The sequence below is a fragment of the Microtus oregoni genome, unplaced genomic scaffold (genome assembly GCF_018167655.1).
Source record: "Microtus oregoni isolate MIOR12 unplaced genomic scaffold, Mior012 000010F_ref0000083, whole genome shotgun sequence".
Taxonomy (NCBI): domain Eukaryota; kingdom Metazoa; phylum Chordata; class Mammalia; order Rodentia; family Cricetidae; genus Microtus; species Microtus oregoni.
In genome coordinates this window covers 3166049-3189461 of record NW_024543069.1, presented here as the reverse complement: position 1 = coordinate 3189461, position 23413 = coordinate 3166049, and the positions used below count along the sequence as shown (strand labels likewise).

Genomic DNA, 23413 nt, shown 5'->3' with positions numbered 1-23413 from the left:
AGCCTGGATAGAAGTATATGAAAATTAACCTGGCTACTTCCTTGGAGAAATGCTCAATGCTTGGGTCTTTGTAACCCTCTTTCTGTTCAGTACTTTGTCTCCTCCTCCAAGTCCGACATCCCGAGTTTGCCAATGTGCATCTTTGTGGCTCTAGAATGCAGGAGAGGAAGAAGTCCCCGTCTTTGGTCTGCAGACAAAAGGACCACTGGGGCACTGTTGCAGGCGGGTGCTTTCTTGCTGGCGTCCAGCCACGGTGTCCTTAAGATGTCACTGGAGATGTGGTTCAGTGGTAGAGTGCTTGCCTAGCGTGTCCGAGGCTCCGGGTTCATTTTCCAGAGCCATGCAAAGCCAACAGAAAGAAATGCCAGTGCTCTGGGCACTGCGTCTCCTTCCCATCCACCCTTTGGTGGCTTCTCAGGAATGAAGTGCTGGAAAGAGGCGCTCGTGTTGGCTGAACAAACAGAGGGCAGATGCCTACCAAGTACGGGTGTGTTTAGGTTTAAATTTCCATGCCCAGGTTCTCTTCCACAGTTGTGCTTCTCTGGAATTATTTTTAGTTTTGAAAAGTTAGAAAAACACTGAAATACAAACAAAATCATTTATTTCCATAGATTTTCTAACATTTAGCTTTTCTTTGATTTTGTGTGTGCATGTGTGCATTTGTGCACATTGTAGATATCATACACAATTTACCTTTAGACTTTCATATGCATAGCAGAGTTTAATACTTACTATATGTATAATCATTGTTTTGACTTTTTCCTTTGTGATTTTTGTCTATTGTTTTGTTTAGTTTTGAAATCCCCTTTTACCTTCAAATTTCTCTCCAGTGCTAAGGCCCAGCCAAATATATATTTATGCTTTAAATGATCTCATTATTTGCATTTAACATCTGTGTAGAATTTGTTTCAGCATGAGGATAATATCAAACTTGATTTTTTTCCCTCCATATACTTTGCCAATTTTTCTAGCAATTATGTGGATAACCCCAAATGCTTTAGTGGTTTCCTTTGTAATTGTACAAAAAACGCAGTCTTACCAGGATCTGTTGGAGACCTTGCTTTTGGGTTCATTGATCTGCCTGCCAGTTCTTTTTATAGACAGCGTTGTTTTCACTGTCTGGCGGCACAGCACAGAGCATGTCACCCTCCTGCCCCATTTGTTCAGGTTGCATTTTGGGAAGTGGGGCACATAACGATGGATAAGCCATAGAATTGGTAGAATTAATTTCATCCTATATTTAAGGTAATAAAACTTGTCATAATAATTTCTTGCCTGTGGCCTCAGCATTTATATCCAATTGATCCAACCTGATAGCTAGTATCAACATTTCTGAAAATACAGTTTAAAAGCATGTCAAAATGTGTCCTGTCTCCTATCTCTTCCATATACCTTGGGGCTTTTCTTGTCTTTTGCCTGGCTGATTTTAATTGTAACATTGTGATGGCTTTGAACACATGTCACAGTCCTGGTGATGACAAGCTCCGGTTCTGACAGGGCCTTGTTCTTCTGAGGGGCCTAGGAAGGCTCTTCTCTGTATCCCTGAGTCTGAAGCTGTCTGGCTTGGATCGCGTCACCACTGCCTCTTCTGTCTGAGGTCTGCTTCTGCCTCTCCCACAAGACACTTGTCACCATATCTAGGGTTCACTACTCAGGTCATATAAGGTGGCTGTTCTTTGGCCCTATAAAATAATATTTACCAAATCCTACAGGATAAAAACATTAACGTGATTTTTGGGATCAGCATTCTAAATAGTCAATAAGGGCTGAACAGAGAAGCAGTACCAGTAAGTAAGCATTACTCCAGAACTCAAAGAACCCTCAGAACCAACAAGGAAAACCGAGGCACATTCTTTGGGGAGGAGATAGAGAGCACCAGACTGTAAGAAACATGTTCTGATGGGGTACGATGATTAGTTGTGACTGATGGATGACTCAGAACCTAAGAGAGGAAACTGATACCACTGTTTTCAAAGACTTGGCAAGGCAGAATTGTTAGTGAACCTGCCAAAACTGTGTTCAGAGAGCCACAGTCTTACAACACTGGGGTCCTCAATGTTAGATCCAAATTCCACTGGTATAATACTGTCTTGTTTTAGATGTAGCATCAGTGGATAGCTGAGTGCTTCAAATGTAAGAATTTGTGATTTCTTTTTTCTTTTCTGTTTGAAGTTCTGTGGATGCATGTGTACTATCTATTAGGATCTTTGTTTCTTTAAAAAAAAAAACTGCTATATGCCCATGAAAGTGATATTGTACATTGTTAGAGAAAAGGGTGAGTTATTTACTTTTAAATTTTATCTAAACTTGTTACCTAAAGGTTTTCCCCCTTTTCCTCCTGAAACCCCTACCCCACAATAAGGGGCTCTGGGGATTTCCTAAAACCTTCACACATTAAAATGAACAGGTAAAGAGTTAATACTGCCAACGAGAATGTTCTCCTTTTGCTAATGTAAATGACTAAGACTGTGAGCCATCATGAGTTTGGCCACTGATGTTAGGAAGGAGACCTTCCCACACTGAAGGGGTCTATGTCCAACGTGCACCTAGGGCCATTCTTTCAGCTGCTGCTGATTGAGAACCCTCAGGCTTCCAAAGACCATAGCTGCGTCCTCTGAATGCAAACTGTGTTCTCAAGTACGTTGGCTGAAATGGAAGAAAAATATGAAGAAAGGGGGATAATAAAACTCATGTTGACCTGCAGGAGCATGTGTGGATGCATTCCCACTTTCAAGCCCCTTCTCAGCCCAAACTCATGAGGACCACGCTCTCCAATCTTCCGCAGTGCACATTCCTAGGGAAGGAACCCTTACCCAACATTAATATAAGGAGGGTGATAAGGGCTCTCTAGCTCCCAGGAGGCTAATCACAGAAGGGCACTTAACATCATATGAATAATTTGCAAGTTCCTTAATGTCTTGATTAAACTTGTGTAAAATGAAACCCAATGAGAATAGGCATGAATGAGTTTGAAGTAAGCCCGTCAACTTCGAGTGTGGAGGAGGTGAATGAGGCAGCACCTGGGGCGGGGAGGAGCATGAGTGTGCTGGGGTCAGCTCAAGGGGGGAATTCAGAGATGCATCCTGCCTGGTCTTCTAAGCTTTCTGCTCAGTCTGTGAGTTGGTGCTTTCCTTGGGACCCACAGCTCCGCGCATTGACATCAGCAGGAGTCACTAGAGAGGCCAGTGGCCCAGCTTCCTAACTCATCCAGGTTTCTTCTTGAGGTGTTTTTACTTTCTGTTTTCCCCATTGCCTGTTTGTTGGTTTTCGGCAGCAAATGGGTACTGGGCTTTGTAAACCCCGTAAGAATTCTAAATGAATTCTAGGCATCCAAAATCCATTATACCAGGAGGTGGGTTATATTGCTAGAACAGAAGGTAAGTATTTCTGGAGGGTTAGTGAACAGCAGAGGGGTGCACAATCTCCTTTCATGGGTTTGAGCTCAGACTTGGAACCATCAGCACAGACTGAGATGGGTACTTTTTCTCACTTTCGATCCCTTATATATTTTCTCTGCCCCAAATCCCCCTAAAGTGGTAACAGGGGACATGTTTTCATATGAGCCAAATACTTGATTATACAAGCTATTAAAGGCTGAAAATGGGTTTTAGAATTTATTTTGTTGAATTGATCTTCTAACGCAGCCAAACTTATTGAGGAGACCACATGGCTTTAGAAGATGTATTTGTTGTCTTTGGGAACCAGTGGTTACTCAGTTATTAAAAGCCATCAGTGTGGAACAGACCAAATGGATCTGGACATGACTCCTCTGTAGCAGGGAGATTTGTGGATTTTCTGGTTCCAACCAGCTCATGAAAAGAGTAACTTAGAGATATGTTAGCTAGTTGCCAGGGATGAATTATTTTGCCAGGAAGTGTGAGACAGGTGATATGAAGATAGAAGACACACAGAAGAAGGAAAGAGAGTTTCATCTGCACTTGGGTACCAGTGATGTGGGCGGCCAGGTAGCCCATTGTCTCGGAGTCTGTCCTGTGAGTTTTAGGTAGGATTTTCCCCAACATGTCAGATGCCAGACGCTGGATTCTTGTGAAAAACACTAAAGTGTGCTTCCCAAACACCCCTAATGTTACATTCCAGTTATCTGCTCAATCCACTATGTTGTAGGGGTAGGCTGGTGGCGAACTGGTCATTTAATCTGTTTGGGGGACAGAAGAGTATCATCTAGGAAGTGTAGGATGGAGGAGTATCATCTAGCAAGTGTGGAATGGATGGAGTATCATCTGGGAAGTGTGAGATGGAAGAGTATCATCTGGGAAGTGTGGATTGTAGTATCATCTGGGGAGTGTGGGGTGGAGTATCATCTGGGAAGTGTGGGATGGAGGAGTATCATCTGGGAAGTGTGGGATGGAGTATCGTCTAGGAAGTGTGGGATGGATGGAGTATCATCTGGGAAGTGTGGGATGGAAGAGTATCATCTGGGAAGTGTGGATTGTAGTATCATCTGGGGAGTGTGGGATGGAGTATCATCTAGGAAGTGTAGGATGGAGGAGCATCATCTGGGAAGTGGGGGATGGAGGAGCATCATCTGGGAAGTGTGAGATGGAGTATCATCTAGGAAGTGTGGGATGGAGGAGCATCATCTGGGAAGTGGGGGATGGAGGAGCATCATCTGGGAAGTGGGGGATGGAGTATCATCCAGCTCTTCTGTTTGTGTTCAAGCTGTTGTTTTCAGAGTGGGTTGACACGTTGAGGGAAACTCTAGGATTTTATAGCTATATGAATGCTTATAAATCCTTGTGATTAGACAAGGTCACTCAGGGAGGAAATAAAAGCTTGTGGGACCTCAGACCTCTCAAGGCAGAAGTCACAAAATAATCCTATACCAGTTCAAAATTATGAATAATAAAGGGTTATTTATTTAGGGGGAAACTTAAAATCAGTGTCCTAGATAACAGTACTCTGTATGAACAGGAACAGAGTCTAGCAGGCAGAAGAGAGCTGGGAGAAAGTGCAGGTGCATGCTTTATAGCTGCATTTACAGTATAAGAGGCCACGCCCAAGTGGGCTGGTATCTTAAATGGTATTGGCTAAAGGAGCAGAATGTCCTCCTACAGCAGACCTCAGTCTTTTAATTGGAGTGAGCCAAGAAAGTGAGAAGAATTCTCCAAAGAGAGAGAAGAGACACTGGAGACTGGACAGGCAGGAAGCTGGAGCGGAGAGAGCTAATCCAAGGCTCTGCTTCTGAGCAGCCTTGGGGACTAACTGCCTGGGCAGAGCTCCATGAGTCATGATTACTTACAAAGTATCACCAGCGTGTCTGTGGGCTCTCTGACCTTCCTCCTGTCTTATAGGTAACAGCCACGGATGCAGATGTGGGGCTCTACGGCTTAGTCGAGTATTCTCTTTACGACGCCTTCCAGAGCTACGAAGCACCCTCAGCATTCCAGATCGACCCGCAGGATGGGCACATCTGTGTGACACAGGACATCGACAGGGAAAGGGATTCAGGCACCTTTGATCTGCTGGTGAAGGCTAAGGATGGGGTAAGCTTTTGGTATAAAACACCGAACGCTCTCAAAAGTGAGCCACAGTGAGCACACAGAAGCATGGCGAGGGATGACATGGCACAACAGTTAACCCTCCTCCCCCCCCCCCCCCCGCCGTGTTGCATGAACCACCACCTCCCTCTAATGTTATTTCATCATCAACAAATATTTCACATCGATAATGATTTCAAAGAAAGCAGAGCTGCCGTATGTTAACCAGCCTTTGATGGGTTCCAAGATCCACACTGTGTTAAAGGTTCTGGATGATCTAATTCTATCTTTCTTTCTCAGAGGAGAAACTGTCTGGAAACAGTGGTTGTCTGAATATTTGCTTCTGCTAGCTCCATAGGTATCGATTGTGCCCAAACAGAGAGATAGCCATTTGGTCATTCAGTCTGGATTCAAGCACAGTCCCCTGGGTAAATAAGTTGCTCCAGGAGGATGTATTCTGGCTAAAAATAAACAAGTCCCTTGTACTCTCATGGAAATGGCCAGAAAATAGATCTTGTGTCTCCCAGGCTCCCATCTGGTGGCCACTCCGACCTTCAAGGTTAATTTGACCTCTTTCTAGGTTTGGTGGCCAGACAAAGAACCAGGAGTCTGTGTAGGGGTAGCAATGTCTCCACTGGGGAATGAGTACACCCCGCCAAAGGTCACTGGATGTTCATTGCTTGAATCATCACCTGAGCCTAGAGCGCATCATGAGCTTCCTGTCCCAGAACTGGATCCCAACGTCCACTTTTATTCCAGGGATCTTCTCTAGTTTTGGAGATGTTTAGCTCATGTCCCAAATAAGTATTTTTGTCATTTAGTTATTCATCCCCTAGAAGGACCAATCCATAGGCTCAGGATGAACACCGAAGGGTACATTTAATCTTGGGCAAAAGTGTGGAGCACAAAATCTCTTTTAAGTCCTTTTAGCATCTCATGGCTGGAAGGAGCCTTCAAAGCCATTAGACTTCTGACAGCTTTCCTGATCTTGACCATGCTTAGATCAGAATCTGCCCATAGCATTCCTTATGTGTGCTTTGGAGTGTAGACACAAGAAGCCACATAGGTTGCCCTGGACCAGTCTGTCCTTCTTCGGTGACAGAATCCTAAGTGGAAGGGACAGGAGATGAGAAAATAAAGAAGACAGTGATGTTTGGGATCAGGAGGTCTTGCACAAGCTGATGGCTCATGTAAGCAAGTTTATTAGGAAGTAAAACATCTCATATACTACTTCCAGGGGCAAAATGGGGTACAGTCAGCAGAAACTGTCATACATGGGAGAAGTCAGTGGGAAGCTCATTGAACAATATTTCACAAGAGGAACAAATAGTATCTAAAGAGCATCAGAGACCTAGCACATAGTAGTCTTGGGATTTAGGGAGAAGGTTGGCTTCTCAGGATATAGGCAGTTACTCCATAGCCCAGCCCCAGGCCTTTCCTGGCATTGCCAAGCATATTCCTCCTTTTAGAAGAGAAACTGTGTTTCTTTTCCACATGTCAGGATCTCAGGGAAAGCTTTGGTTCACCCTCCCCCCGCCCAGCATTATAGATGGAGTGTGTGAACGCTTGCCTATGTGTCCACACACATATAATACATACAGATACACATGTGTGCAGGCAGATACACAAATGTCAGGTTAGCCAGTGTCCTGTGTTACTGCATCATCTTTATGAAGTTCTGTGATAAGCTCAGAGTTTCCATAGGGCAGAGTAATACATCTTTAATGAACAGTGCAGTGTTAACTAGCAGCATAAACTGCTCAGAATCATGTCATTAAGAAGGTTGGCACATCTGAAGAGAAAAACTGGCAATGACTAAATAGGTAACCCCTAAAAACGATCTAGACTGCAGTCATGGGACAATTAAATCAGGTAAAGTATCTTAGGTCCAAGCTGTGGGAATTCCGGCCATAATGCGTTTATTTAAAACAAACTGAGCTTCGGCACAAGGCCTTGACTTATTTAGAGTCATTCTGACAATTCATGTTTTTTCCTTAGATTCTTTCTCTTTATAATAAATGGCCTGCACGTCCTTGGTAGAAAATTGCTGAAAAATCTATTTGCAAGTGGTTCCTAGGAGGTTTTTTATCTATCGATAGAATGATTTTTCTTTATACAGCACCCTGAATGGCCTGTGCATCTTCTCCCAGGCTCTATTTATCTTCGTGGTGACTGTCAATATGTATTTTCTAGTCCGGTCACTTCCCCTTCTCCACTGACACCACATCTGTAATATCCTACTTTTGCTGTTGCAATGATTGCTATTTATCTCACACACAGAGGATGCTATGAAATTATATAATGGAACCGATTAATTGGATTGGCAGTCAAGTTATTGTCTACAATTAAGCGCTACAATTTAATTATACCATCTTTCTTCTAAGCTTTGTATTGCTATTTTCTGATACATTTTCACAAACAAAGCCCTCAATCTTTGGTATGCATTTATCATTCTCTCCCTGCTTTTGTTACATCCAGAATTCTATAACTGAAATATGTGTCTGGAAAACAAAAGAGCTTTCAACTTCATCTTTCCACTCAAGGCTTCAGGAAGGATTTTGACAGACACTAGAGAGTAAATTGGCTTAGCCTCTCGCCACTCTGTGTCTTCATGATAAGAGCTCGCCGTTGGACCTGGGACCTAAAATGTGTCCAGTTATTTGTCATTTTAAATTGTGTGTGTGCACGCGTGTACGTGAGCATGTATGAGTGCAGGTGACTTCAGAGACCCCTGGGCCATCTTTCCAGCCCAGCTTCTCATTCTAGTCTTTTGTTTCATTGATTCCTAATTGACTTACCTGAGGATGGTACATTTACCCAGTGTTCTAGCTAAGGAGTTTGGTCCCTCTGGCCAATCATTCCCAGATAAATGTGACACGTTCTAACACCGGTCTCCTTCAGTCTCATCTCTGAGAGCTTAAGCTTCCCCGTCATCAACACCCACCTTCTCACCCCACCTGTTCAAATTCAACTTTTAATGCAAATAAATATTCCAGCCACTATTTCACTCTTCAAACTCATTTGCTATCACCCAGAAAATTCTGCATAAACTCCAGTTGGTCTCTGGTTGTTCCTTTATCGTCTCCCTATTGATGGAAAACAGCCTGTAGTCCTGGGGATACTGGTCCCTCCTACTCAATAGGGGTAAGAATTTCAGTCCCAAGGTGGTAAGATGATTGCCTTTTTGTCTCAGTTGCTTTTCTATTGCTATGAAAAAAAATACCACGACTAAGATAATTTACAGAAGAAAGTGTTTAATTTGGAGTCCTGGTTTCAGAAGTTAGGATCCATGATCATGAAAGTAGAGAACATGGACACAGGTAGACACGGAGCTGCATCATCAGCTGAGAGCCCATGTCTCCATCTATAAACAACAGGGCCAGAGAACTACCTGGGAGTGGCGTGGGCTTTGTGACACTTCTTCCAACAAGGCCACACCTCCTAATCCTTCCCAAACAGTTCCACCAAATGGAGACCAAGTATTCAGACATATTAGCCAATGGGGGCCCATTCAAATTACTACAACTTCTAAGTCATTTCTATTCCTTTCTCAATTGAAAGTCAATTTCAGAGTGTGTTAAAGCCACTGGAATAGAATAAGACATTATCATATTTTTTTAAGAAAATTTTGAAGCAAACTTTAATAAAGAACTGGCCAGGATTATGTACTGGTCAATGGGGTTCCCAGAAAATGGTGACAAGTCACATTTGACTTATAAAGAGAAACCATAAGGCTACGTATTTTCCACCAGACTCAACCAAGGGTAAAGATATATCCTGATGCACTTCCTGCCTCCGTACCTCCAGCCTGCATGTAATCAAGCTCATCCAGTCCAGTTTGGTCTGACTTGTCTAGGGGAGCAAAACCATGTGATTTGTTATCTTACATAAATGATAAACTCCAACATTTCAGGAAGTTTTTATCCTTGGGTAAGGGACTTACAAGTTCGAAGCATTTTTTGTTTTATGGATCTCTTAGGAACAATAATTAAAATGTAACTTTGGCCCTCACAAATGTAGTGCAGATAGTCCTGTTTGTCACTGTCCTGTTTCAAACTCCCAATCAGTTTTGTACCTAACTTAGCTTGTCGTCTTCATGCCCTCCCTTCAATACTCAGCTTTCCTTCACTGCAACAAAACATCAAAGATTCTTAGCTTTTAAAGAGAGAAGATTTATTTTAGTTCATGGTTTGGAGGTTGAAGTCTGTTAGAGCAAGCCCTCTTCTGTGGATTCCTGGAAAGATGAAACACTCATGGCAGAAGCTCATGGTGGTACATCACCTCATGCTAGAGGAAACACAGAGAAATAAGCCAGCATCCTACAATCTCCATTCAAAAACACACCGCAGTGGCCTAAGAATCTCCAGCAAGCCCCACAGTCTTGAGTCATGTGAGCAGGCTGTGGAGAGGACTCAAGTGATACCAGCTTTCGTGAGCTGTCAATCACGCAATGGTGTGCTGCTTCAGGGATGCAGCTGCCCCAGCTACCCTGCTCTTCTCTGTGATCCCAGTGAATCTACTGGTTCACCAAGCTAGGTGGAATTCTTTGTTGGTGGAATCCTTCCTTTGACCTGTAGTTGCCCCCTCTATGTGGGGTGGATAGACATAGAATAGATATTTTCTCTTCAAGAAAGTTTTGTGGTGGACTTTATAGCTGACAGTTATGAAGTATTGTAAATGCCCTGTCTGTATTATGTCCTTGATGTCAGTGGCAGGCCTGTGAAATCAAAGATGCCGGAGCACACCTAACATGCTTTCCAGAAGAGTTAGCTTAGTCTAGGGTCGGGCTGCCTCTCTGCAGTTCTGGTCTTGCAAATAGGGTGGATAGAGCTTTATGCCTGCACTTTGAACTCTCTGTTGTTACACTGTGAGACAGGAAAGCTGCTATAGGATCTGCATCCTGGACCACGTTCCTTAAAACTGGCAGCCTGTCTTCCTCTTCTTCCCTGTGATGGAGCCGGTGACAGGCACTGGGGCTACTTCAGTCTCTAAGCTTGTCTCCGTGGAAGAGGGGCTTATAGCACAGCATAATTTTGAAACAAGATGTTTACCAGAAATCATCAAGGGCTCAGAGGACAAGCGAAGTTTTGTTCCAGGTTAGACCTGCTGTTCACAGTCTTTGTACCTCGAACTGGTCCCCTGGGCTGCTCTGTGCCTTAATTTCTTATCCCTGTAGGAGGAAAGCCATAGGAACCTTAAAAAGTGAGATTGTAACAACCTAGGGAGCAATCGATGTAAAGCAAACCCAAAGCATTTGGAGTTGGTTATTATAGGAAGAAATCCCCTCACCTGATGCATTCAGCAGGTGCTCGCTGGGTCTATACACAAGAGACGCCGCAAGCTCATCTTCAGCCTGCAGAAGGTCCCTTGTCTGTGACAGTATATTTAAGCCCTCTGTTATCCAGCTAGCATCCGATTGTTTTCACAGGCTCCCCATATCAGGATCCTCACCAAATGAAGGTGTTTGTTACGGAGGGGTGGCTAAGGGTGTTGGATTTCCTTTGTGTTGTCTTCTCTCTTTTCATTGTTTGACTTTCTCGGTCCTTCTTTCAACCTAAGGAGCTGCATAAGCTGAAGGAGAAATAAACTAGGAAAGAAAACAGGGCAAGCAAAGCCGAGAAGGCAGGCCATTGTGAGTCGCAGCATGCTCCATGCCAGATGTCAAGTGTATTTTCTGTACACTCCTAGCCAGCCTGCCGTCCCCTCTCCCCACCTCTCTCTGGACTACCGCAGGTTAGCTGGCTTTCTGTATCAGCACACAGCTAGGTGGGTAAATTCGTATTGTTCTCATTGTGGTCCTAGCCAGCTACTGTTTCTTTAGTTCTAAATGCAGCTGGTTGGACGCTGGCACTTTATTAGACCCAGACCACGGGAAATCACATTGTATCTTTAACCATTCAATCCCCCAAGGGCGGCACACACGGGACAGTGGTGAGCGCTGTTTCTGGATTCATGATTAGCTTATCAGTTCTGTTGTCTTCCTCGGCCTGTCCCCTCCACATATGTTCTGAGTGTCTGCGTAGCCCATTTTTCTTTCCAAGCCTGCTTAGCTGTCCTTCCTTTTTCCATTCTTCGTGATGCCTTCCCCAAGAGCAGAGCCAGGCAGCAAAAAGAAGAAAGAGAGGAGGGGGGCGCAAACGAGAGAAACGTCCTCTCCCCGCACTGCTGTGACTTACCAAGGACTTTTGTCAGGACCGAGAGTCTCAAGATGTGCCAGATAGATGTGGAAATGAGGCCGGGAAGCAAGAACAGATGCTTTCCTTCAGAACAGGGAGAACCAAGCAGATGCTGTCCTTCCATTGTGTCTACTCCCTCCTCTCTGCTTTAGACGGAGCCAGCAATAACTACACAGTCTGGGATGAGCTTTCCAGGGCTTCATGGACTGTACAACCTTTCTGAAAACCAGGACATTTCAGAAAGCAAGCCACATGACTGCAGGGAGAAGAAACTGCTTCTCCTGCCATCTTTATTGGTCCTTTGAGAATTTTGTGTGATATATTCTGATCATATTTACCACCCAGCTCCTCCCAGATCTGCCTCCTTTCTCTCCCTTCTCTATTCACACAAATCTGTGTCTTCTTAAAAAAAAACCAAACAAGCCCCCAAACCATTAAGTGCAGCTCTTCTACGCATGGTCCCCCTACCGGTGTCTGCACCCTTCACAAGGCTGACCCTCCCTCTCCCAGAAGCTCTGGATTACAATAGCTCCTTAGCTAGGGCTGGGACTTCACGCCCCTCGGCTCTCCACTCTGGAATCTTACCTGGCTTGACCTCACAAAGGATTTGTGGCACTGTCACAGCCTCCATGAGTTTATACGTGGAACTGTTCAGTGGTGCCTGTAAGTCTCCATCTTGGAGTCCCCCACTGCCTCTGACTCAGATTGTCTCCTCTCTGCCTGCTCCTCTCCAGGCAGCTCTGAGCCTTGGGAGGAGGGGTCGATACAGATGCCTTAAGAGGAGACTTGAGCATTTGCAGTCTCTTGAGTTTCTACGCCGTGATCTTCTCTGAGGAGGCCTGCGATGCACTCATCTATGGTGGTAGCAATAAGTCATAAGGGGCCAGTTTAATGCTGTGCTAATTCCACAAATAGCAGTAGCAGTTTCTCCGCTAGAGCCTATAGGCTACCTTGCCCAGGTTCTTGGCTCCAGTAATGGTGCCAGGTCTGGGTTTCAACTTGTGGATCGCCCCTTCAAATGCGATCCGAAGGTGGTTAGCTACTCTCCCAATCCATCCATGTCATGGCTGCATGAGTGGGCATGTCTTCAGACAGCTGTTACTGCGCTCCACAGAGCTCACAGCTGCTTAAGACCGATGCTTGCTTCTCTTCTGTGGTCATGTGACTAGTGCCTTTCAGCCCTGTGGAAACCAGCCAGTAGGGAATGGAGCCTTCCACGGAGTGGCATCTTGATCTCTTCAGGTTCTGCGACTCAAGGAAACCATACTGAAGCCAATAAGGGTCTGGTCCTACCCAACAAAGATTGGGGATGGTCTACCTCTTTTGGAGCTGTTAGCTAGCCAGATCTCACATGGCCCCAAATGTTCCAGGCCATTTCCAAGCCTCTTCCTCACCCTCCAGAACTTGCAAGTCAGACCCCATTGCTGAAGGACAAACTGCTTTGCTGTCTCTTTCTTTCGCAAGGGTCACCGTCCATTCCAAACCTGGTGACTGCGCAGCCTCCCAGCTGCTCCCTGCTTCGGCCCTCAATACTCCCTGTCTGTTCTGAGCACCTCATCCAGCAGGTGAAACTAAAGTTGAACCGAGCCAACTCTGTGTCAGAACTCTGTAATGGTGAAGTGCCCTGGTCACCTGCTGACCCCAGTGACCTCCATAGCCAGCTCCAGCCTCTAGCACCAGGCCTGTGCCTTCTTTCTGTCCCTGAACAGACCAACTCGGACACTACACTCTTGTTTTGGAGTCTTTGTATTTGATTTTTTCCACCTGTTTGAGAAGCATTTTCCCCAGATAATACAACTCCAACTCCCTTCAATGCTGTCATTCCTCAAATCATTTCCTAATGACATGTTTTTTAATATAACAATAGGAATTCCTAACCCAAGAGCACAACCAAGATTTATTTATAGAAATATGTATGTTCTATTGCTTCAGAAGTCTGTTTTAGGTTCATTTCTAGTTATTTTATCTCAGTATCACACACAGTCACGTCGCCACGCCCCCCCCATCCCCCCACTTTGCTGTTTCAAGTCTGTTTGGGGATTGTTCTGACTTAGATGCCCAGTTGTAATCACTGCTCGTTCATCTCACAGGGTGGTCTCAGTGCCCAAGCTTTCGTCCGGGTGGAGGTGGAGGATGTGAACGACAACCTGCCTGTCTTTAACCCGTCGACCTATGTGACAAGCATCAGTGGCCAGACCCCGCCAGGCACTGAGATCATCAGCGTGCTCGCCAGTGACAGGGACTCTGGGATGTACGGGACCGTGACCTATGAACTCATCCCAGGAGACTTGCCGTCATTCTTCTCCATCGACTCTGTTACAGGTATGTGATCTGCGGACAGCTTCACCCGAGCAGCCCAGAGGCCACCACTGTGTGTCTGAACCAGGCTGGTGCTTGTTAGCCAAGACCAGGATGAGTTCCACCTCTGCTCACCGAGATCTTGGGATCTTTAGAGAGCCCAGTTTCATAATAATGCCAATCATCCCGTGTTGGGATTCTTTTTATTTCCCAAACGCAGTAACTGTTTATCTTCCAAAGAACCCAGTGGTCTGGGTTTTCTAGAAATAAATATTTCAGACATTACTTTCTCCTTCCTATGTCTGTTGTCACCAAAATAATGTTTGGAATATTTGGATATAAGACGTAAGATTTCAAATAACATTGGAAATAATTATAGATATTCAGTCCCCCAAATAAGGCTACAAGCCAAGCCAAAGTTTTTGTTTCATTCCCATTATTTTATCGGCGCTGAGAAATGGACAGAAGGCATTTTTACTTTAATAGTGCATTGTATGTGTGTGCAGCCGGTTAGCCTTCAAGAGGACACTCTACCGTGGTAGCCCGATGCCAAGCTAGTTGTACATTGTCTCATTTGTGACGACCACAGATACGACGAGGGAGCCATGGTCTGCACAGGAAATGCGGTGCACTTGGTCTGCCCTCTCACCCAACTCTGCCACACAATCACCTTCCCTGCCTGCAGGGGGCGCTCCCTCCGGCTTGGGGCTGCATTGTTTACCCTGTGCTCTTTACAAGGGAAAACTTTCCTCGCTCAAAATAATTCACTGACGTGGAGCCCTTAACATTTCAAAGATCAGAGAAACATACTTTAGTAGGAAATTAGTCTGCTTATCTCTGCGTTTTCAAAATTCATCTTAACCGAGAACCTCAACTGTCATTCTCAGGCCCATAGGGCAGTAACATTGCCAACAATATGTAAGCCAGCCACAATCAGGAGGTAGGATCTTAGCATTTAGCAAGTTGTTTTTAAAAGACGGCACACTCATCATCGAGACGCCCCTCCCCGGAAGAGCTTGAAGAATGAGCTGTTAGGTGTTCTGTCCACAGAAGAGATGTCCCTGTAGGCCACGGTCAGCCCTGTGCCTCCTTCCTGGCTACACAGCAAATGCCATTGCCCATCACAGCAAGTGCTCTATGTGGGTCATTATCTAGGAACACATCAGGCGGATTTATTTAATTTTTTTAGAGCAAAGACCACACTTGTAATGGAAGCAGCCTTGGGTTACTGTTGTTGGCAGGTTCGCCAACTGTTGTTGGTTGTGCGTCTGGGTGGAGGACATTTCTCAGGCAAACAGCATTTGGAATTCAGTTGCACTTAATCACAAATCGTGAGCGATCCAGGAGGGCTGGTAACGTTTTGTTTTAACCTTTAGAGGATGGAGCAGTGTTATTGCTAACTGTGGGAAAAAGTCGTCCAGGGAATGGGCAGTCTCCACTGTGCCACTATGTTCCAGAAGTTCACATGGAGAAACGGAGACGTCGCTGTGTGCATCCGGAGTACTGGAAGGTTTTCAATGTCTGCATCCCCTATGAAGTGCTGGCATCAAGCTAGTGACTCCGCCCACCTCTAATACTTCTAGTCTTTTGTAGTCAGCACAATTACGATTCTCCCATGATTATCAGTTATAGTCACCAGCTTGTACAGTAGATATTCAGAAATTTCATCCTGTCTGGGTGAAACAAGATACCCTTTAAATAGGTACTTCTTTTTCCCTCGCCCTTAGCCTCTGGCATCCTGGTCTCAGCTGCTGTGAAATTGACCTTTTCGTTTGACTTCCACTGTGAGGCCAGGGAGTGTTGGTCGTTTTTATATATGGCCTTTTTTTTTTTTCACTTAGCAGTATGTCCTCCAGGATGTCCATGTTACAGATGCTGCGCACCGCGGGTCCCCGTCTGCGCTCTATGTGCTAGATCCCAGTTTGCGAGCTTAGGGCAAGGGGCTGGAGGTTGAGAATACAGACGCAGAGATAGACTGACACACAGACCTTCAAACACTGGTACCAAAAGCCCATCTTTATTAACACCATGCAGGCTTAAATACACTGCAGTCAATGGCCAACAGGTGAAAATCCCATCCTCTGATCCTGTAAGCTAGGCATAGCTTCTAGTAACTTCAGTTAGAAGGTTCTAGCAGGGAAGAGCAGCTGAAGGCCAGGACTCATTCATCCCAACAACAGAAGTAATGGAAAAGCTAACTAGCCTGTGTGTACCTCTATGGTGGTTTCCTCTCCTGTTTGCTGGCAGGATCTTGGTCCCTCCCAAATCCCACTTACTAAGAATAAGGCCATGATGCAAAGAACAGGGCAGCTGTGTCTTTGGCAAACTGATTTTATTTTCATTGGCCATGTACCCGGAAGTGGGATTGCTACTTCTGACTTTATGGGCTCTGCATATTTTTTTCTGTAATGGCCATATCGCATGCCTTCTACGCAGAAGTTCTTAAAGAACAGACGTTGTCATGTGCAAACATGGTTGTCCTGTTCTGGAGTCCTTGTGTTTTCGTAACCTTTCTCTCGCCATAAAGCCCATTCCTACCAAAGCTGGTAGTAATAAACAGTCCTGAGACATGATCTCCGTCCGTAAATATTTGTGTAATAAATGAATAAATGACACCAGGAATCATTGGAAAGCATTTGAATTCTTACTGCAACCTCCCAAGGAATGGCACAGAAATTCCGCTGATAATAAGGAACAAAACTTGGTCTAAAATCCTGTCTGTGACAGAGCATGCTCGGGCCTGTCCCTTCCTCCCAATTCCTTTCAGCATGCCCAGCCTCTCGCAACCTGTGTGAAGATGAATTTTTCTCTTCTTCTTTGTCTCTGACTTTATTCATTTCTTTTCCAGGGTGGCGACCAGTCTGTTTACAATAGGGATTTTTCAACCTCATCTCTGTAACCCTTGATTATAATAACTCTTCCTTTGGGGCCTGAGTTCTTACAGAAGCAGGCTGAGGCAAGATTGTTTTACAGTGTAAAAATGTTGAGTCTCAATGAGTGCACACATGATCAGAGCTTGCCGAAATGCTCACGCATCTCTGAAGGACACCACTCTCTTGCTTTCATCCTTTCTAATCCATCCCTTCTTTGTACCATGCATGCTATTTGAAAGCTTGTGTAATTTGTGTTGGGGGTTCCTGCTTTGTAAAAAAAAAAAAAAAAGAGATCACTCACTGATCTGCTTTGACACAACCAAGACCCACGCACTGAGCCCAGAGCGCAGACGTACCGTGCTCTTCTGGGAACAGAAATGGTTTGAGGAAAACTGGAAGTGGATGTGACATTGTCGTGGTTGTCCACTCTTGTGGCTTTCTCTTCCTGTTCTGTTTCTGCTTTTCTCTGTTTGTTGCTCCTTCAAAGAACATTTTTGGAGACTGCGTTCAGGCATGAGGCGAGAGATGCTGACTGGAGCCGTCGTTGCTCTCCTTCTCAGTCCACTGGCTTGCTTTGATGTGGGCAAGAAGCCGACCACTCTGCTTTGAGTTTTAAGAGGAATAAACACAAGAAGCAGGTTTATTAATAGCTCCTCTCTCGGGTATTTGTATTCTATTTATAACTTACACATAGATGTTTTCATTCTGCTAGAATCAGTTTTTACAGTGTGTGTGTGTGTGTGTGTGTGTGTGTGTGTGTGCGCGCACACACATGGGGGTTGTGCTATGGTGTGTATATGGCCATATGTGGAGGTCAGAGAAAAAGTTGCAAAACACAATTCTTTCCTTTCACCCTGTGGGTTCCAGGGATCCAACTCAGATTTTCGTGTTTGGCTGCAAATACCCTGGCAGGCAAGCCATCCTGCTGGTCCAAGGTGAAAGTCTTCCTGAGCCTCCAGTTGTGACGATCCCCCTGCCTCTGTCTCCGTAGCATACTTTCCTTCCTGGTGTACACCATGGCAACCGGCAGCCTCCATTTTTAAGTAACTCTTCACAGTAGAATCAAAGAGCCATCGATCATCTTCGATTTTGTCTTATTTACTTGGTTGTTTTTCAGTGACGAACAATCTAATTGCCAGTTCAGGGTCTATAACCTTATCTGGAGCTATCTGTGCAAAGAGGATCCCGAGAGCTGGCTGGCTGCCAGTTCAGTGAGAGACATTGTCTCAAAAACATAAGGTGGAGAGCAACTGAAGGAAACATCTGATGCAGACCTGTAACCTACATACACACACACACACGCACACACACGCGCACGTACACACACACACATGCACAATATACATGTGCATGCACACAGACACGCGTGCACATGCACACACACACGCACACACACACGCACATGCATACACACACACGTACACACACATACATACGCACACATATACATGTGCATGCACACACGCGCATACACACACATGCATGCACGCACACATACGCACATATACACATGCACACACACACACATGCACACACACATTCTCACTTATTTAAGGCAGAAAATGAAATCTAGACCATCCATGCAACATATTTACAATGTCAATGTCCCAGACACTGGTCTAGGTGTGTGAAGGACATCACTGAAAGGCACAGGCAGACATCCCTCTGAGGGCTAGGTGTATGCTACCCAACCTAAGTGTGGTTGTAGCATACACAAAGTTCAAGCTTTGCACTACAGAAAAATAAATAATCAGATGGGCAGCCAGCTGCGAGCCCAGGGCGGCGTTGCCACAGTGTTACTGCCGTCTGCCGTTTGTGTGAATTGTAAGGATCTAGTACAGATGATAAGTTACGCAGCAAGGCTGTTTTTCTTTGTTTCCAGGGCAGATTCTTTCCTAATGTTAGCTCTATGCTCAGATACTTACCACGCAGCGATTCTCATAATCCATCATGATCGCCACTCTCCTGTGCTTAACATTTGATGTTCTGCTGTGTGGTTAATAAATTAATACCATACCTCATTTTATAAGGGATGTGAGCCTGCCCGTGCCGAATAAATGACTTCTCTTGTACATGCGAGACAGACTCTGAAATTAATAATGAGCACCTAATGAATAAATGTTGTTTTCAAATGAAACACAAGCATGTTAGAGAATTTTCTCATGAGTGCTTTCAGTACAGGAGCACAGGCTCACAAAAATGGAAAGACCTTCACAAACAAATCAATGGCCTCACTGAGTGGAGGAAGGAATTAATCCCTAAGGGATCTGGTGGTGTGGTCAAAGGGGAAAGAGGCAATGTATGTGTCTAAGTCAGGGCTCCAGTTGCTGTGAAGAGACACCATGACCCCAGCAACGTTTACAAAGGACAACATTTAGTTGGGTGACTTACAGTTTCAGAGGTTCAGTCATGATCATCATGGTGGGAAGCATGACGGCATGCAGGCAGGCTTGGTGCTGGAGAAGGGGTTGGGTGTTCTGCATCTTAACATGCTGGCAACAGCGCTGAACTGGGACACTTGAGCATAGGGGACCTCAAAGCCCACCCACGCAGTGACGCACTTCCTCCCACAAGGCCACACCCACTCCAACAAAGCCACACCTCCTAAAAGTGCCACTCCCTTTGAGGGCCGTTTCCTTTCAAACCACCACAATGTGGAAAATGTGGTTAAGATCCTGTCTCACATGCTATTTTAAGCATCTTTTCCATACACTGCCTTCTTGAGATTTTTAACAACTTTAGTAGATGAACATATTTTTATGTCCAAGTGCAAATTACAGTTCAGATGCCCTATGAATTTGACTTAGTCACAGACACAGTAATAGACCTGACACTTGATTTTCTTATTTTTTATTATTCCTTATTTCTTATTATTCATGTTTCCTTTCTATCGTTGAGACTTCTTTTAAGTTTGAGCTTTTAAGTTTTTAAGAGAAAAGGTAAGATAAATACAGGTTCTCTTGTTCAAGTAAACAGAGATAAGAACTAGCTCTCAATGTGACTTTCTATATAAGCCAGTATGAAGCACCAAATTAGCTACCGACCTTTGAACTTGCCTTTTCAATCAAATAGCTTAGTGGAATATCTCAATAAATGTAGTTTTTTTCTTAAGAAGCTCTTTGGTTCTCAACGTGAAGTAAAATGTCCATTCTAGTTCTTTTTGTTGCTACAACTAATCCCTCAAATAGTTGGTAAGTTTCCATATTACAAAATGAATATATAAGAGACATTTCAGCTATCAATAATTGATAAGTAATTGGTGTTGATATTATATAGTCTGGGTTACTACTGTTTTGAACTACTTATTTTAGGTTCCATATTAGGGGATAATTCTAGCTTTTGTTCTTATTTCTGTTCTTTCTCATAAGCCCATGTGTTACAACTTAAGTAATGACCTACAGATTATTTTATAATGAGGGTTTATACCATGCTTAAGAATATCTCATCTTTCCAAAATATTTGATTCTGAAAGTTAATCTTGCTGAACTAGCGATGACACATACTTAAAATTATATGGCAGATTCCGTTGAAAGACGATCTTCATTTTACATGTTCGCTACTTTACCAATCTAAAGCCCATTTCATCCTAATAAATGGGATTTTAAAAAAAATGTTACATCATGCAGAACATAGACAGAGGACAATGCGGCTAAGGACTTGGAGGGGTCCTAGTTTCATTCCCAGTGGGTGTGATAAAATGTCCTAGACCAGGCTACATTAGGCAAAAAGAGTTAATTTAACTTACAGGGCCAGATCATAGAACCTTACTGAGGAGCCGGACTCAAGAAGATGTTCACATCGTACCCACAGTCAAGAGCAAAGAGAAAACCCTGCACATTCTTGCTGGCTGGCTGGCTCTTGGCTGACTTTGACTTGTATTGTTCAGGATCCCCTGAAGAGGAATAATGATTCAGACAGGGTTCTGGCTCTTCCCACATCAGCTAAACGCCAGAGAGTGCCACACAGACATGCTCATGGGGCAAACCGATCCTGACAATCCCTCATGAAAACCCTCGTTGAAGATGATTCTAGGTTGTTCCAAACTGAGAAGGAAAACAGATCAGCTCAGTATGTAAATGCTAAAACACAATAGCCACTGATCTGTAAATTCGTCACTATCTGATTTTCAAGGTTGAAGTTGGTCATTGTACCAATAGCTAAACATGATTTGCAAGGATTATAAAAATGGAAGCCAAACAATCACTGGGCTTCAAAGTGTTAAGATATAGTGTTACAAATTTCAAGCTGCTAAAAAAAAGACATAATGATTTATGATTTTACTATTTAGTATGCATAGGATGCATAATTATATTTTATGTGAGGCACATATATTAGCTATAGAGGTTTTCTGGCCCTTCAACTTTTATTAGAGTTAATCTTATTTAAGAATGTAAGCCTCAGGAGATGGAGACAGTGTGTTGACAAAGTACTGGTTGCCCAAGTATGAGCATACAAACTGGGTCTTCAGCACCCATAACAAAACTGGTCATGGTGGTGTGCACCTGTAGTCCCAGCACTGGGGAAGTGGAGACAGGAGGATTCCTGGGACTTAGTGGCCAGCCAATTTAGCCAGATGAGCTCCAGGTTCAACAAAACACTCTGTCTAAAACCCAAGACTGCGAAGCAACAATTGATGATGGTACCCATCTCTGAGCTCAAGACCCACGTAAGCCTGCAAGCAACTCTCTCTCTCTCTCTCTCTCTCTCTCTCTCTCTCTCTCTCTCTCACACACACACACACACACACACACACACACACACACTGGACTTAAATTCTACTTTCTCTTTGTCAACTATGCTCCAGGAAAGCTGAACAAAAAGAAGGTTGAATTCAAACATTCTGACTCTCCTGGATTACTAGGTCTTTTCTGGGGTTCAATCTTTTAAAGAAAGTGGACATTTGTAATGTTCGGCATACAGAGTCACAACTTCATCAATTCTCTCCTCCATCAAGTGACGAGTGTTCATTCAACAAGATGTCCTTGACCCAGGCATGCGTGCCTGATGGTTGTTCCCTTTTTGCTGCTTTTCCTGGACTCTTCAGTTAACTCCACTTTGGACCAGGACATTAAAATAACAACAACAACAAACAAAAAAAAAACTTTCTGTGGGTCAAAGGATCAATGTTTTGCTTTTTATTCTCTTATTTCTTTTTTATTTTCTTGGTGGGAAGGGCGGATATTAGGGTTGGACCCAGGGCCTCACATGTTCTAAACACACAGCATTGCCTTCTCAACTACTCTGCCACATCAAAGAGACTATGTGTTTTCCAAAAGAAAGGGTAACTCAGGAAAATCTTTATGTGCTGAACATAATTGCCATAGTGAGAACTGTGCAAAATCTATCATAACCGTGCAAGGTGTCAGAATCTAGAATAACCATGCTAGGTCAGAGGGAACATGGGCTGTGGCACTATATAGGACAGCTCCAATTGGTATGGCAAGTTGTAGAAAACCCAATGATTTCAGAGAATCAGATCTGGGGTGGACAATATTAGGTAGGTATTTATAATAAGAACCAAAATGAAAGTTTGAGCTGTAAAATAAACAACAAACCCTGTTTTCCTCGGGAACTGTAAACTTTATGTGGGTTATATAAAGGAGACCCATCTTGCTAAAGGTTTGGAAGGTTGGCAGACTGGAGATGAATAGCTCTGAGGGAGCTGCTGTTGAGTTATGGGTTGCTCTAGCGTGAGGAACCTGCACCTAATTGCCTATTCGGAGAACGTAGCACACATTCTTTGAGTTAGAAGTAAGGTTCACAGAAGGCTCGTGCCTGGAAATCATCTGAGAAATCCGAAGAAAGAAGATATCTGGCAACAGAATAAAGGAGTAGTTTCTGAAGTTTCAAAGCACATTCCAGAAGCTTGTAGGAATAAACGGAGCTCTGTGCTGCGCGTAGATCCAGTAGATTCTGAGAGAGCACCATGGTGTTGTTTTGAGATTCTGTCTTTTCACATGGGGCATACCCTCGGTTCTTCAGAAGAGGAGAAGTAGTAATAAACATTCTGAGTGAAGATGCCACGGAGACAGCTTCAGATTAGAAATTACAAAGCAGCCGCAAAGTAGCCGAGAGTACACCTTCTACAGTGGTTAGCTTGAAAGTCCTTCCCAGGCCTATTGGATCATAGCTTGGTACATAGCTAGCATGCTACTTACTGGGAGATGTTATATCTTCTAGGAAACAAGACTAAAGGGGAGAGGAAGGGATCTTGATAGGTGCCCTTGAAGGGAATCTTGGGACTGTGTCCCCTTCTCTGTCTCTGCTTCCTCTGTCATGTGTTGTCGTGGTAGGTTGTCTCTTCATACAACAGTGCTAAGGGACCACAAAGCAGATAGAACTTTCCAACATTCTGTTGCCCACACTCTCCCTTTTCAGGTAGACCATCTCTTGCTTTCATCAACACAGGAAGCTCACAAGGAGACCAAACACAACGTAGGAGACATAATCATGACTTGAACTACCTTACACGTGATCTGCATTGAGCCGAAACTATGATCCAAACGAAACCCTTTTTAGCTGATTCTCATGGGTATTTGGCCTAGTAATGGAACTCAGACTGACACAG

At 44.2% G+C, this 23413-nt stretch overlaps 1 protein-coding gene across 1 annotated transcript in view; it reads left to right on the top strand.

Annotated features, from left to right (window-relative positions):
• Dchs2 (dachsous cadherin-related 2) overlaps window positions 1-23413 on the top strand; it is a 192174-nt gene that overhangs the window by 93259 nt on the left and 75502 nt on the right. The window contains exons 2-3 of the mRNA XM_041658916.1: window positions 5313-5504; window positions 13765-13996. Of these exons, the coding sequence (XP_041514850.1) occupies window positions 5313-5504; window positions 13765-13996 (424 nt within the window). The remainder of the gene's footprint in view (window positions 1-5312; window positions 5505-13764; window positions 13997-23413) is intronic.